The sequence below is a fragment of the Plectropomus leopardus genome, chromosome 8, assembly GCF_008729295.1.
Source record: "Plectropomus leopardus isolate mb chromosome 8, YSFRI_Pleo_2.0, whole genome shotgun sequence".
NCBI lineage: Eukaryota > Metazoa > Chordata > Actinopteri > Perciformes > Serranidae > Plectropomus > Plectropomus leopardus.
In genome coordinates this window covers 153,947-170,568 of record NC_056470.1, presented here as the reverse complement: position 1 = coordinate 170,568, position 16,622 = coordinate 153,947, and the positions used below count along the sequence as shown (strand labels likewise).

The 16,622-nt window shown below is 40.8% G+C and overlaps 1 protein-coding gene across 1 annotated transcript in view; it reads left to right on the top strand.

Moving 5' to 3' along the window:
• usp19 (ubiquitin specific peptidase 19) overlaps positions 1-16,622 on the top strand; it is a 33,374-nt gene extending 16,752 nt beyond the window's left edge. The window contains 17 exon segments of the mRNA XM_042491126.1: positions 57-289; positions 1,266-1,458; positions 2,213-2,346; positions 2,565-2,723; positions 2,981-3,091; positions 3,213-3,323; positions 3,471-3,572; positions 4,182-4,322; positions 4,427-4,545; positions 4,708-4,851; positions 6,742-7,133; positions 7,236-7,346; positions 8,019-8,235; positions 8,751-8,903; positions 9,035-9,201; positions 9,761-9,936; positions 15,452-16,622. Of these exon segments, the coding sequence (XP_042347060.1) occupies positions 57-289; positions 1,266-1,458; positions 2,213-2,346; positions 2,565-2,723; positions 2,981-3,091; positions 3,213-3,323; positions 3,471-3,572; positions 4,182-4,322; positions 4,427-4,545; positions 4,708-4,851; positions 6,742-7,133; positions 7,236-7,346; positions 8,019-8,235; positions 8,751-8,903; positions 9,035-9,201; positions 9,761-9,936; positions 15,452-15,592 (2,804 nt within the window). The 3' untranslated portion in view covers positions 15,593-16,622.

The window sequence follows — 16,622 nt, the reverse complement described above, 5'->3', positions numbered from 1 at the left end:
GTTGTATACCTTCATCTTCTTACCACAAGCTCCATTCTCCTCTGTTTAAGGTGCAGTGGGTGGCGCCAAAGTCGCCGTGCCCTCCAGTCCTGCCTGCATGGAGAAGAGCCAACCAGGCAGCAGCCAGCACAGCCTCCCAGCCAAGGAGGAGCCTCCCAGGGTTGGGGAGGAGAAACCCAAGGCCCCTAAAGCTTCATCCAGAGTGGAGGATGGCGGTCTGGATACTGTGGCTCCTCGCACTGTCTCGGAGCATGTTGCTATCACTAAGCCAGAGCCCACCGTTACCACAGTGAGCAGAAAGATAAATCATAAGTGATCAATGTAAATCATCTCAAGAGATGGGGCAAAGAAAAGCACTGTTGTTTGTACACTGGTTGGTTTGGTCTGGCATCATATCACTATTATTATTAGTCTTAGAATAGAAAGGTGAGAACAAAAGAAATATTGATAATATAAGAGCTGTTAATACAGCAGTGGTTCTTGCATGAAATGTTAAACTTTTGTTGCGCTTTGGCAGCATTTTTGGGGGCTTAAAAATGCAAACTTTTGCAATCGGGTTCCAGAGTGTTGTCTTTTGAAAACGACATCCCTTCTGTCGCCATGTAAACTGGAAATGCGTGGATCCTGTGAGAATGGTGATGTCATGGCCGCACTTTGTGCATGCGCTTGGTGTTCTTCTATGGTGTTCCATTACAAAGTTAAGGGACGATCACACCGAGGCGTGTCGCTAGAGAAGCATCGCCAGCAAAACCATTGTTGGTACAGCATGCCTGTCAGTGCTTTTCTCTTGCTGCTGCCTGGTGTGGTTTTCTGCTGGTTTTTGGGTGCACATAAAAATTAAAGTAAATTCAGTTTTTTGCTCAAGATGCGGAGTCGCACTGCTTGTCAATGTCAGTTTGGCCACGTGCGCAACCCAGCTCCACGGGGTTCACAGCTGTTTTTCCAGATGTGCTTCCAAGGTGTTTTCGGAGCAGTCACGCCTGGTGAGATGCGTCTCTGTGTGATCACCCCTCTACACCAATAGCTAATGGCATGGCAAAAGTATTAAAGCGTTTTCAGTTGTTTTTGCAGATCCATGTCCAGATCGTTCTCACGATGTTATCATATGAACGCAGACCTTTTAAAAATGCAAAAGGAAAGACTTTTCCGTCTTCAGTAGAGCCATTCAAGTATTGCAGTGCAGTCAATAGCTAGAAGGCAGAGTTGAAGATAAATATTTAATTGTTCTAATTGTAAAATTGGTGTGTAAATCTTTTTTCTCTCAGCCTAAACCTACCTGCATGGTGCAGCCCATGACCCACGCACCTCCAGCTAGCAATGAGCGCCATGAAGAAGAGGAGGAGAAGAAGGTGTGCCTGCCTGGTTTTACAGGGTTGGTCAACCTCGGCAACACCTGTTTCATGAACAGTGTCATCCAATCCCTGTCCAACACCAGAGAGCTCAGGGATTACTTCCATGGTAAATAGATTTTTTGGGCCTGATCCTTATTAAGTATGTTCAAATTAGTGCAGTTATAATATAATATGTATTTGATTAAAAGCTTTTAAAGGTAACCAAATGCATAATTCATTATGTTGCTTCATTCTACTGCTCAAGACAGTCATTTGCTAATGTTGCTAAGAAATGAGACAGGGTGTGAACAGATGAACAGATAATGCTATGATAGTTATTGCTTATTAATTCTGGTTATATTGGCTGCCTCTGCTTGCATATTCTCTTAGTGACTGCTTACATGAGCGTTGCCAAGCTGCCCACAAGGGCAAATTTAATGAGGACTTCTTCTAGTTTAATCTGCCAGTTAAAATGTACTTTCTGTAGTTCATGCATTGAAAAATTGCTACAAAATCAGGTAAGTTTAGGCATGATGACTGAAGCAAAAGGTTGAATGTAGTAGTACATTACCTGATTAAACTATATATGACATATAAAAATACAAAGGGTATTACTTTTTTAGTCATTACAACAATAACCAGCAGCAAACTCAAGGAGGAGCTGTCCCTTCCATGTGCACTGAGGCCTGTACATTTTTAAAACAAATGGAAGGTTCATCTGAAGTATTGCTGTGTTTCAGTAGTGTTTAAGACTTCTTGCTTGTTTCTGCATTTATTCACTGAAACTTATTATTTTTACTATGATGTCTAAGCTGCCAGTGACTCTCGTAAGTGATGTCTGGTTCCACTTCCTCACGCCTGTATTTACTGTGTCCCTGCAGATCGAGCATTTGAGGCAGAAATCAACTGCAATAACCCACTGGGAACAGGAGGCAGGCTCGCCATCGGCTTCGCTGTGCTGCTCAGGGCCCTTTGGAAAGGAACACATCATGCCTTCCAACCCTCAAAACTCAAGGTATGAAAGCAGCACCTGAAGATTTTCTTATATACACACTGTGTAATATACACTAGTATACGCTAAACTTTCTGCTGGAAGTGTTCGATCTGTTTTTTACTGTATGGATCAGATTTCTAACATTCACTCTTTCTGTGGGATAAACTTGTTTATGCTAAACAGAGTAATGTTTTAAATTCTCCTTTCCTTCCTCGTTGTCTGTGTTTGTATCTGCACAGGCCATTGTGGCCAGTAAAGCCAGTCAGTTTACAGGTTACGCCCAGCACGATGCCCAGGAGTTCATGGCTTTCTTGTTGGACGGGCTCCACGAAGACTTGAACCGCATCCAGAATAAACCTTACACAGAGACGGTGGACTCTGACGGAAGGCTCGATGAGGTGGGTGTTTTCCTCACCCATTAGATATCTACAGGGGGTCTGGTTTCGAAGTCTCTGGCAGGAATTGCATTGCAATTACCGCTATTAGTGGCTTGTTTTTAAGTATAATCACTTACATTTAAATATTTTCTTTACACAGGGTAACAACAAAATAAGATAAATTATTTTAGTGATATTTTTATTGAAATAACAACTACTGCTCCTTCTACAGTCTAGTCGAGCCTTGGCCTGATGATGTATATTGTCTTTTGGTGCAGGTGGTGGCGGAGGAGGCATGGCAGAGGCACAAGATGAGAAATGATTCCTTTATAGTGGACCTCTTTCAAGGCCAGTTCAAATCCAAGCTTGTCTGCCCCACATGCTCCAAGGTAACGCACAATAATCTTTCAAAAAATGTTTCACTTTCTTTAAAGTCAATGCTTTTAAATGTTTGTCTTGTTATAGTTAACCCACGTCCTTTTACCTTCTTACTTCTCTCTTCTCCTTCAGGTGTCTATCACTTTTGACCCTTTCCTCTACCTGCCCGTGCCCTTGCCCCAGAAACAAAAGGTGCTCTCAGTTTTCTACTTCGCTAAGGAACCTCATAAAAAACCCATCAAGGTAAGATGAAATAACTGGTTTCCAGTCTCCACTTTAATGGTCAGACTACTTACAGTGTCAGTTCACAGTCTAATGCAGAAATGTGGCTTTGCTTTGTTTTGAAAAAATGTTGTGTCTTATGTATATTTATGTTTATTTGTGTCTCAGTTTTTGGTGAGTGTGAGCAAGGAGAACTCGAGCACTGCTGAAGTCCTCGAATCCATCTCCAGGAACGTCAGGGTGAAACCAGAGAACCTCAGACTGGCAGAGGTTGGATATTTAAAAATATACAGGATATTATACTGTAAAAGTAATTTGTATTGCTGCTGCTTTTTAATATCTGTACTTTGTGAGTTTGAATGTGTCTTAAGTGTGTTTAATAATGTGTTGTATTTATTGTTGGAGCCTTGTCAAAGGAGAATTTCAGGGACAGACAATAAAGTCAACTTTGTCTTTTATCTCTTATCTTATTATTATTTGTAGCCATATTGTGTGTTCTCATTTTTTAGATGTGCATTATTGGCTTTATAAAAAGATGAACAACATGACAGCTCCCCAAAAGTGAAGCTATAGCACCCTGGTGGCTGGCTACAGTGTAGGTCATAAAGGTGTGCCAATCGGTGTGCCTGCGCTCAGTCGGGCTGCTCACAACCGATCCAAATAATGTCATTGGCACAAGATCGCAGTGATTGTATCTGGGATTTTTGGGCTTCATCTTTGGACAGTGGTAGTGACTGGAGACCTGTCATCCATCTTTATATACAGTCTATGTTGTGCTCCTGAAGAGAATCCTTAGTCAAAGAACACTACTTATGCTCTTAGCAAAAATTGAACAATTAGTGATGGTAAGATAAAACAGAACTTGTTTTCTCCTCTCAGGTGGGGAAAAACCGATTCCAGCGCATGTTCCTGTCGTCCCATTCCCTGGACACGGTGTCCTCCTCTGACATGTTGTTCTGCTTTGAGGTGCTTTCCAAAGACATGGCCAAAGAGAGAGTGGTGTTGCTCCGAGTGCAGCAGGTAATTTAAACTAGGTCCCAATTTTACATTCCTACAGCATATTATATATGTCAGTGTTTACAGATATTTACAGGCCTTTCCTTGCCCTCTTGTTTGCCCTACAGAGACTCCAGGTCCCTAATATTCCCATCTCAAAGTGTGCCGCCTGCCTGAAGCCTCCAGTGTCTGATGAGGACAAGCTGAAGCGGTGCACCCGCTGCTACCGTGTGGGCTATTGCAATCAGTGAGTTCTACAGGAAAATGCTGACTTAGTCAAAGTCAAAGTTACACATCAGACTTGTTAGAGACAGATTTGCTGTGGTGGAAAAATCCTTTCAAATGAGGCATCTGTCATTTTTGTCTTAAATCCATAAACTTTTCTATGAACATGTTAACTCTCTTCCAGAGTGTGTCAGAGGACCCACTGGCCCAATCACAAGGGTCTGTGCCGACCCAACACGGAGAATGTGGGCCTGCCCTTCCTGGTCAGCGTGCCGGAGTCCCGGCTCTCTCATGCCCGCCTCACCCAGCTCCTAGAGGGTTACTCCAGGTACACAGTCTGACTTACAGTCCTTAGTGCTCATCTTCAGTTAAAATATAACATGGCCTACACATGATTGTTAAGGCAGATTAGTAAGGTTTTTGCTGTGATTCATCTGTATATAGTTCACTTTCAGACATGCACTTTGCTACAAAAATGTATGAATTTCACATGTCAATCTCATATCTGAATGAACACCTCAGTCACTTAAAGTCAGTACCCAGTAACATTTCCATAACACTTCCAACACTGTCTCAGTTGAATGCTGCCTAATGGTGAAACACACAGAGAGAGATTCAGTAAGCATGTTGTCTTGGCCTTATTACTCTAATAAATCTGTCAATCAGTTATTGTCTCTTAAGCACAAAAAAAAACACAATCAGCTTTGTAAACATTTGAATACCATCCTGTTTCATTTGTTGAAGAGACTCTCCCCATGTCAGGTCAATAAAACAAATTTTTGTCCCTAGAAAACAATAACAATCCCTCTCTTATTATAGAATTTCCGTTCACATCTACTGCATTGAAGAATAATGAATAAATATCCAGCCAAACCTGTTACATAAAGAATGTGCCAGTCACAACGGAACATCTTTCCATTTTATTTATTTTATTTTGTTTGTGCACTGTCTGACCTTACGTAGACAGCAGAATTCACTATTAAATAGGATAGTAGTAGGATAAGTCTCCTCTGTAACTGTACTCTTAATATTGTTCCAAGTTAGTCTGCACCAATTTTTAGAGGGGGACTTAATGAGCAAGAGTAAGGTATAAATAAAGAGGAGAGATCGCTAAAAGACCTCTGATCCTGCTGCTGTCTGCTGTTTACCTGTTCTCCTGCCTGTCCGTGATGTCACATAGACAACAGGACAACACACACACACAATCACGCCAGCAGACAGAAAGGCAGACTTGCTCTCCAACACTAAGTTCAGTGGCAGTGGGAATATGGCCAATTGCTAATATATAATGGGTGTAGCTGTGTTTAAAAAAAAAAAAAAAAAAACACATGGGCATGCTGATTTTGGTGGGAAAGGGGTATAACAGATAAATGAAGCCAGCAATGTTACTGATTCCATATCTAAACACAGCTCAGGGCAGAGAAATACACACTTGATTGTTTTGACCTGTCATCTCTACTTTTTAAGAAAGAAAAGCACAAAACACAACTCATTCTACCAATGTCAGTATAAAAACAATCTTATCTCGAGTGTCATGTCCGTATCACAACATGGGCAGAACTAGTAACAGCTGGCTGCTTTTGTGTTCATCTTACACTGAAGTGGAAGGAAAATCTTACCTCAGCTATCATCTTAACGCTTCCTGCCGGATGATAAAAAATAAGAGAAAATATATTGCATGTCACATCCACTCATATATATATATATATATATATATATATATATATATATATATATATATATATATTATATATATATATATATATATATATATATATATATATATATATATATATATGAGATTAATTAACATGCCTTTTTCATGTAGGTCTTAGATCACTGTATAATAAGGAATTTCACACAAATGTAGTGAGCTGTTAATCTTTTTTTTTTTTTTTTTTTTGACCAACTGTTTTGATTCATTTCCAACACAACCTACGGGTATAAATTAAGCCATAACTGCTGTCCATATGGCACAGACATATATATCAATAATAGCAAATGAAATACAGATTTGACATTCCCTCAACCAATAAAAAAAAAAAAATAATAAATTCATGCAGCATATGATACAGCCCTACTATTATAACAGACAGTTTCTTGCATGTGCAATATTGAATAAATAATATAAATACAAATTCATATCATATTTCTAGCTAAGGTGAGTGCCTCCTCCCTTTCCTCAAGCATGTAATCTCTTCAATGTATCTCTCTGCAGGTTTTCTGTCAATGTTTTCCAGCCTCCATTTCAGTCGGGCAGAACATCCCCAGAAACATCCCAGTGCCGGGTTGACCAGCCCCCGATGCCAGCGGGCTCTCCTGAGGGTCTCGGGCCGGGGGATGAGGCCATGGGGGGCAGCAGTACTGTAGGAGCAGCTGATCTGGAGCTGGAGAGTCCCTCTCTGCTGCCTGAATCCCAAGCAGAGTGTGCTCAGGCCTCAGCCCCCCACTCTGAGGGGCCGGACTCCCTCTCCTCCTCCCAGACTTCTCTCTCCACCACACGGACAGCAGATTCAGGATTTTCAGAGCCAATCTCCTCCACTTCCTGCTGCTCTCTGGACCCTCATGCTGAAAAAGAGACGTCCTGTGAGAAGGCAGTGCGGCCAGAAGGTAATAACATAGCTATTAACGGACAGATGCTTCAGTGTTTCTGTGATATTTGCTGTCTGTGTCTTCATCCCTTTATTCCTTATTCTTGGCAATTCTTTGCAGCCGCAGTAACAGGGTATCAGCATCCCAGTGAATCAGCATCAGGTCATGCCAGTCAGTTCTACATAGCTCTGCTGGACTCTAACAACAAGGAACAGAGGCTGGATGAGAAAGGTACGAACAGAGTAGTCTTAACTACTCACAGTCAGTTAGATTCCTAGTTATCATATTTCCATGTTCAGTGATTCTGCAAAATTTCACGTTTTTTTTCTTTTTTGTCGTGTGTGCTGTTACTTAACCCTTTGAAACTAGAGCAAATTAATCTGATTTCTTTCAAAAACATAGGGAAAATGCAATAAGCAACAGAAGATATTACCCAAAACTTAAAAAGAAATTAGTAAAAACTAAAAGAAAATGACCTGAAAAATCAACCAATCACCAAACAAACAAAAGATAAATAAAGAAGAAAGTAAAGAAGAAAAAACAAGGATATAACCTGGAAAAAAATGCTTGGAAATTATAATTCTGTCACATTCTAACTTTAGTTTTCCCCTAACTTTTTTCATTTTTCACCTAGACATTTTTTCCTAACTTATTAAAATAAATTTGTTTTATAAATCTTCTTATTTCTTGCAATTTGAGGAACATTTTTACCAGGTTGATTATTGCCCTTATTCCCATGATATTGAAGGAAATCAAACCAATTTTCTCAGATTTAAATACTCGTAAAAGGCATCTGAATGCAGTACAAGAAACGGGGTGTCGCTCCAGGTTTCAAAGGATTAAAGAAAGAAATCAAGTCTAACGCTACAATGTTTTTTTGTCTTCCCTCCACCCCCTCTGTAGAGGACCTTCTGGCGGACCTCCCTGAAGATGCAACCTTGGAGCTGGTGTGGAAGAACAACGAGCGTCTGAAGGAGTATGTGCTGGTGAGCTCCAAGGAGCTGGAGTATGAGGAGGACCCTGGCTCTCTGAGTGAGACAGCCAGAGCAGGACACTTCACCCTGGAGCAGTGCCTCAACCTCTTCACTAAGCCAGAGGTGCTGGCTCCAGAGGAGGCATGGTAGGGATCTTACTTTGTGATAAGACTCTAAATTAAGGCAAAATTGTCTCTATAATTCTGGCTTCTGTCCAGTTACCCATTCAAGGCTGCATTTGCACCACATTTTTGCAGTAGTACATCAAACTCTAGAGAATTTCCTAATATCTTTTCCAGTTTGAATGACCAAACTGGTCTGTCACCTTTGTAGCGGGAGATTACATCTTTTCCAAAGACATATAACTTACTAAAATATTCCTAACTTATGTCATCATCAGATTTAATTCTGAAAATAATGTGTATTTCCAGTTTGTACATAGTAAGTAGAGAATGCTGTAATCAGCTTCGGGCAGCCACAAGTCTGATGTGCCGAGAGATTAATACCTGTCTGCTAGTCATACGTGCTATTTTTCAACCTGAAACTACCTGACTTCTTTCAGCATTTCATCACTTAAATGTGATGTTTGTATTCCTGTTTTTCATCGGACAGCAGGACAAAGAAAGCATCTGTCAATAACCACGTTGTCTCTGTGTTTTAGGTACTGTCCAAAGTGCCAGCAGCACAGAGAAGCCTCCAAGCAGCTGCTGCTGTGGCGTCTGCCCAATGTTTTGATCATCCAGCTCAAACGCTTCTCCTTCAGGAGCTTCATCTGGAGGGATAAAATCAACGACATGGTAGACTTTCCTGTCAGGTAAGTGCCATTACATGTCATTTTGCAGCACATCACTAATTTTTATTTACTTTAATATAAAAAGACAGCAAAACCTTATTGCGGTTCTGGTATTTCCATAGCAAGGCTTCTAATTTAAAGCTTTTTTCTAGGAATCTGGATCTCAGTAAATTCTGCATTGGACAGAAGGATGAGATGCAACAACCTCCAATCTATGACTTATATGCAGTCATCAACCACTATGGAGGAATGATAGGAGGCCACTACACGGCCTACGCTCGCCTGCCAAGTGACAAGAACAGCCAGCGCAGTGATGTTGGTGAGTGTGCAGTCGCCAGGCAGGTTTCCATTACAGATTGGCACAAAACGTAAGCGAAATTTTCGAAATGACTGCCTTTTCATTAAGCTCCTTATATGTGGGAATGAGTATGAGAGATTTCTGGGAGGTGATAGTCCACAATTTCGGATTCAAAACTTTGAGATGATCCGCTCAACTTTTGAAGAGTAATGTGATGCAATAACAGCTCTTGTAGCTCCTGCTGCATCATGAGGGAGCCAGTTCCTACTGACAAGCACACAGCCATAGCATCATGTGACCTAGAAAAGCCCCCAAAAAAATGTTGCCATTGCATTTTTGTGAAATATGGCTTTTTTTAATTGCCTGAATACCACCTCATGTTTATTATCTGCAATTTCAATTGGCGCAATTTAAAGGTTAATGGAGACCCATGTTATGAGTTTTTTTTCCCATCTATATACAGTTTCTTGTAGTTCAGAAAAGTGTTCCCTTCTCGTCTTAATCTCTTGTTGTTTTCTACCACCCTCTTGCCAACATCTCTTTCCTCCCTCCTCCTCTACCCATCGTCCCTGTCCCACAGGTTGGCGTCTATTCGATGACAGTACCGTGACAATGGTGGAGGAGAGTCAGGTGGTGACGCGCTACGCCTACGTCCTGTTCTACCGACGAAGGAACTCACCTGTGGAGAGGCCGCCGCGCTTCCTCAGGCCAGTAGGAGCCGAGTCGCCCACTGCTGCAGGAGCTACTGCCAGCCAGGTGAGGGCGCCACAACAATAAGATACAGAAAATCTCGCCTAATAGAAAGGCTTTTCATTTTGGAATTTTGTAGCCGAGGTTTTATCCAAGATGATAATGCCCCCCACATTTTACACCATCTGACCCCTGAGATTTTGATTTTTTTTTTGGGAATGTTAGTCTGTACTTAACTGTGTTTCTGGTGACTAGAATCCAACTTATCAGGTAAAAAAAAGCAGCCAATGTTAGTTTAAAGTGTGTCCATGTTGTCCAGGGTTAAATGCAGGGTATAAATGGATAAACTAGGGGTGATTTTTTTGGAAAAATACCCAAAACTGCAGCATTCACCTGAGAAAGTTGACTTTAAGACTTCAAATAGTGTGCAGATGCATTCCTGTTTAAATCTGGAGGTCGTATGTGTTTATGTTACATGCTATAGAAGCAGATTGTACCTGCTTGGTTGAAAAATGATTCTTAATACTTCACCAGGCATCGTGTGTTGAAAACAGATGACTATATTTGAATGCCACAAAAACCAAAGTGTTCGAAATCCACTTCTCATGGAGTTTGGGAAATTGATAAATGTGTCAGCCGCTTATCAGGAATTAGGTGTATTTGGGGGATTTATGCAAGACGCCTGTGTGTTCAGTGTCTCTGAGTATCAGTCTCTGTTTTTAATTAGTTTATGCTCCTGCTGTGAGATGCTTCAAAACTGCTGCCCAAAAAGGTCCTTCACTGAGACAATTGTTTTCAACAAAGCTCAGCTGTCAGGCAGCAGACATTTAATTCAGTGAAGTGCGCTGCTTTAACCTGAGAGAATATAAGGATTTCTGTTAAGTTGTTGAAAGAGAGAGCTGCGAATGCTCTTAAACTTTGCACATCCATGTGGAGTCAGAAAGTTCAGTGGGGGAAATTACAAAGCATGATCTTCACTCCATTTTTCTAACTTCAGCCTCTCTGAATTTAATTTCTGTATCCAGGTTAGATCTTCTTCTCTCTGCAGAAATGAAACAAATGCTGTGTTGTGTTTATACACGTTCCACAGAGGTTATCAGGAGTCACCGTGTGATGTAGATAATGACATGAGACTGTGTGATCTAATGGAAGAAAAGTGATGAATGGGTCTCTTGTAAAATCACATTTACACAAAGACAGAACTTTTTTCTGTAACTTCTTTTCCTTTATTTGAAGTTCATCAACTTTTATATCAGTTTTGCAGTGAATGCATCCAGGTCCACAGTCATTTTAACTTTGTCTCATATGCACCATGTTGGAAAGTGTTGTAGGGAGTATGGTTTTTTGGTTTTACCCGTACATTTATTTCTATGGGATCTGACAGGAAAGGGCTTCAGGAGATCAGATGAGGTGTTCTTGTGCTTTTCATTTACTCAACTGTGTGACTTTTAAATCATGTGAATATCCTCCACACTGAACCAGCTGATTCCTGAAAAACAAGCCTCTCAAACTGTCCTAGTTTGTCCTTAAATGATGAAGAAGGCATGTCATTAACTTGTCACAAATCACTGTTGATCTGAAACTGTAAGGGACGACCAGCTAAATGATTCTATATGTAATCATAGTATTTGTTAGACTACGCCTTTTCCCAGAAGCTGACACCGGTTTCCGCCAATCGCAGGCCTCTCTAATATGGCGGGAACTGGAGGAAGAAGAGGAGGGGCTCGACGAAGGTCCTCGTGGACTCTTCCGCTCGTCACTGCGGAGGCGACAAACGCAGAGGAACCGGGACGAGGAAGATGAAGACAGAAGTGAAGGGTCGGTGCGACGGCACCGCAGGCAGAGGATGTCGGACTATCACGACGATGACTGTGTGCGCTATTTTCTTCTGGGCACCCTGGCAGCCGTGTTTGCTCTGCTCGTCAATTTGGTCTACCCTCTTTACAAAACCAACTGGACCTGAGAAATGGCTTTCATTTGGCTAGCATTATCGTTCAGAAGCATGAATGTAGGGCACTCCTGTGGCTCAGGGGTGTCGCTCAGCAGCTCAGGTAGAGCGTGCACTGGTCTGATTCCAACCTGCACCACTTTGCCACGTCATTCTCTCTCTTCCTGTCTATCAATAATATTTAATGAGGGCCAAAAATTATTTTTAAAAAAATATATTAGCATCAATGTGAGGTTAAAGGCAGTTTAAGTTTTAAAACTTAACCAGTCCTCTAGAAAACGGAACAAGTCATCATCTATTTACTGTTAGTAAAATGGTCCTCCTTTCTACCCAGCAATTGTATATAAAGATGGACGACACACCCCGAATTACCCCCACTATGCTTAAATGAGGTTAAAATATCTGAGATATGGGCATTGCCATCTTTTGAGGGTGATGTCATTGAGAGCCGGATTCTGTGCAGTAGCATATCTGCAGTGAGGGAGCTCCCGCCAAAACACCTATCTGACCAATCGCTCCATTGAATGCGAGAGAACGGATTGGCTGTCACAGCTGTCAATCATGGCGGAAAATCTGCCTTTTGTATCATATAATAACTCATTAAAACCAAACTTATAAAAATGATGACTTGAACAAACATCAGGGTGATGAGAACTAACTTCAGTGACAGAAACCATCTTTGGGAAAAATGTATTTGACGTGAGTTTTTAGTTTGGCCTATGTTCCATTCACTAACATGGAGGGGTGGGCTTTATGACCTATACTGCAGTCAGACACCAGGGGGCGATCCTGATGGAAAAGTTACACTTTGAGGGAGCTGTCATGTTGCCCATCTTTATATACAGACTATGGTTTTACCCAACAGTGTAAAACTTGAAGCGTATGTATAAATGAACATGGCTCAACCCTTTAAATACGTTGCACAACTCCACACTAAAGGTCCTGTAGAGTTATACGATCAGCACACAATAATGGTACTTCAGACTACTCACATCATTACCTCTATGCATTGTATTGACTCTGCTTCCAGTGTATATGTGCTTTCCAACAAGTCTGTATGGTTTTATTGTCACATTTTTTTGAAATAGTTCTCAGATGACACGCTCTAACAGCCTTAATTACCCACACTGATATATTGCTATATTGAGCTAAGTTATTATAATTATATTAATTCTTCACCTTGATAGTAGTAGCTTGGGAAAAAAAATCTTAACTCAAGGTCCACAAGGGCTGAGGTTTGGTTTAAAGCTGTGGAAAGAAGTAAAGCTTTCAGTAGGTTTTTTTGCCTAAGAAACTACATATTTGTACAGGAACATCAAGTGTTCATAAGCTGAGAAATGCAAACATCCTAGTACACAAAGAGACTTGCTGTAGAGCTACAGATGAAGCCCCTCAAAGCTCTGCTTTTGTTTTTTATTGCACTACACTTAAAAAATGAGATGCAAATTCCTGCAGCTTGAATGCAAGAAAGATGAATGGAGTATGTAAAGGAGGCACTTCAACAGTGACTTGTTTTAAACTATTTTCTGTGCGACCAATTGCCTTTTTTTAAGTCCTTAAAATTGAACACAAATTGTTTTATGGGCCTTAAAATAGCTGTTTGCCTCCAGCATCCATCATGTTTTGTTTTAAATGGTCTCTTTCAGCAATATGAACTGCAGTTCACTGTAAATAGATTTTCTTCCGTATTTTCCATGGTTTTATATTGGAATGTCGTTCAGAGTCTGTTTTAGTTGCTGTCTGTGTTACATTTTGAAGCCATAGTCGGTGAGGATTTTAAATTCTCAGGATGAAATGTTTAACAATAATGTGTTGCTCTGTGTCTTTTTAAAGTCCTACAAATTAAGATGAGACTTAATGATAATGCAGTCACATGACAGCCAGGTTAATCTAGGAGTGTGCAATTATTGATTAAGGAATGACCGTCCACCTCTGAATGTAACGTGTTTTAATGTGTTGCTCTGTTTTGAGGGGAAAGCTATCGATTATGGACAGTTTTGGAACCTTAAAACATGAAATTATTCAGACATTTTACACTAAAATAAGAAATAAGAAATCCAAATGATAATTGCACACAACAGCTAAAAAGTTGTGTACGCTTTCTTTTTCTTTCTCCTAATTTCTCTGCACCTGTGATAACTGTGGCCAGAGGCCCTGTTTTTCTTTGTTGCCCATCCGTTCCATTCTCGTCAACGTGATATGTCACCTCGAGGGAAACTCTACAAATTTGGCACAAACATCCACATGGACTTAAGAATGAACTGAATAGAATGTGGTTGTCTAAGGTAAAGGTCACCGTGACCTTGCATCAGTGTCATCAGTGCAAGATCTCAAGAACACCATGTGGGAATTTCCACTAGTTTGGCACAAATGTTCAATGGACTCAATAGTGAATTGAGATTTTGGTGGTCAAAGGTCAGTGACCCCACAAAACATGCTTTTGTTCATAATTCAGGAATTCATACATAAATCTTGACAAAATTTCACCAAATGTCTAATAGGATTAAACAATGAAGTGATGACACTTAATATCTAAAAGCTCAACAGACTTCTTCACTGTTACTTAAGGTTTTGCAGAAACGCTTCTCTGGCCATATCTTAGAGACAGAAGGGGAGACATTTGGTCAGATACTAATTTGGTGACAACGATCTTGGTGTCCACCTTGAAACTGTGCTAACTGCATAGATATCTTAATGTTCTGTCAGGAAAAGATGTGTATGAAGCGTTCATGTTTTCACAGACATGAATTTAAACTGTTAGTGTAACTTGACTGGTGCGCAGAGGCATACACTAAACACTTTGAGATTCCAAACTGTTCATTTTGACTTCACTGCTGCAGTGTGTGTGTGTGTGTGTGTGTGTGTGTGTGTGTGTGTGTGTGTGTGTGTGTGTGTGTGTGTGTGTGTGTGTGTGTGTGTGTGTGTGTGTGTGTGTGTGTGTGTCTCAGGGAAATCCCTCTGGTATCAAGGCAGTGCAGAGTGATTTATGTTTGCCTTAAATGCTTGGCAAAGCAGCACCGTCAGACTGTGTATACTTGACTCGGATATATGCAAAGGCTCAAGTCTGTCTACTTTTAAAATTCTTTCCGAGGTCTAGCTTGTGCTGCACATACACTACTGCGTGAAGTGTGTGAAATTTCCCAGTACTCAACATAAACAGCAGTAGTGGCATGTCCAAGCTCATATGTAGACAGAATATTCACCTCAAAGGCGTTTTCGGCATAAGCTGCACTGTTTTTAACATTGAAAGGTGTTTTTGTTTAGTTGACTGGATGTAAATGGACTGAAGAATGTAACTGTGTGTGTACTCTGATATGAAATGTTATTAGAAAGAATAACCATGACTTATACTTTGTCTGGAAATGATTCAAGGTCTCTATCTGTAATATACTTTGAATCTCTGTTGATTATTGCAAGTACTTTATTTAAAAGAATATCATAACCTATTTTTAATTTCCCTGCAAAAATGTATCTCGATACCTCCATCTAAATGCTGCTTTCTAATATAAAAAGCATTGTACTCCTTTTGGAAATAAAATCTCCATCTGTTCATAGTCTTAATGCATGTTATTTAAGTCAGATAAACTCTCCCAAAACAGCAAAATTTATCGTTAACACTGGTTTATTTTACAGGCCTCTAGCCAGTCACTATTCGGGGCAGACCTGGATCCTGAAGGACCACCTACGTTGACCCCAGAGGTTCCCTCTGACCTCTTTGCCCACTCAGGAGAGTGCGCAGCGCCATCCTACAGCAACATGGAGGAGGTGGACTAGTCACGGAGAGAAGTGAAGGGAATCCAGATCAGGGCGCGCTGATCCGGGGGATGTGGAAGGCTGCTCCTCAGCTGAAGACACATCGGTGCTCTTTAAAAACACGACGCCTGAATCTGTGTCGCAATAACAGTGCGACGCTGGAAGATCTGGAGGTGGTCTTTGAGGATTCGACTGTATTCACTTGTGAAAGACCTTCAGACGCACATACAGATGTGTACTAACCCGACACGGCTCATCGATATACTCACATTAATATACTTACTCATTGGTAAACACTTAACAAGCTGTATATGTAGTTATATTCATTCAATGTATATAGCGGCCAACACATTCGGGTCATCTCTGAGCTTCTGAACAGAGCTCAGCAGAGTGGCTGCCAGGCTTCCACAACAATGACGCACCTTGTGATGTGGTGTCAACTAAAAACTTCTGCTGACCAGACCTATTAATCCCTGGCTAAAGCTACGGTCGATTATTAGGGTCGTTTTGGGGAGTTTGAGTGAAGGTTGTTGTAACGTGTGTACATTTCTTTGTTTGTTTGTGTTTTTGAGGTATTGCCTGGGTTGTTTCATTTGTGGCAGGGTGCTTTGTAACTCAGATTGGATTTGTAGCAACTGATGAAAAGAAAACGTGAGACGGGTGCTGACCTGCTACCTTTTTTTTTTAACACAGTGGGCACACGCTTCTGTCTTTTGTCGCTTTATACATTTAATTTGGCTTTTGTTTCTGTAGCTCATCATTCTTAATATTTTTTGTATTTGTTTAGATATTCGATCCTGTGGATGCAATTGTCAAAGGCTTCAGTATAAACTGAAATGTGCATGACTGCATGTTGATACAGGCTGTAACCCCTGCCCTTGTTCAATACCCCCCCGAAACTTTTTCAGTTCATTATTTCAGTTTTGCGTGAGTTATTCGGTCTCGCCCCTCCTCTCCTTTGTAATAGACTGCATATATAAAGTGGGGATCGTTAAGAATGCTGCTGTGGATACATATAAATGGTTAATATAAATAAAAACAATTTTGAGAA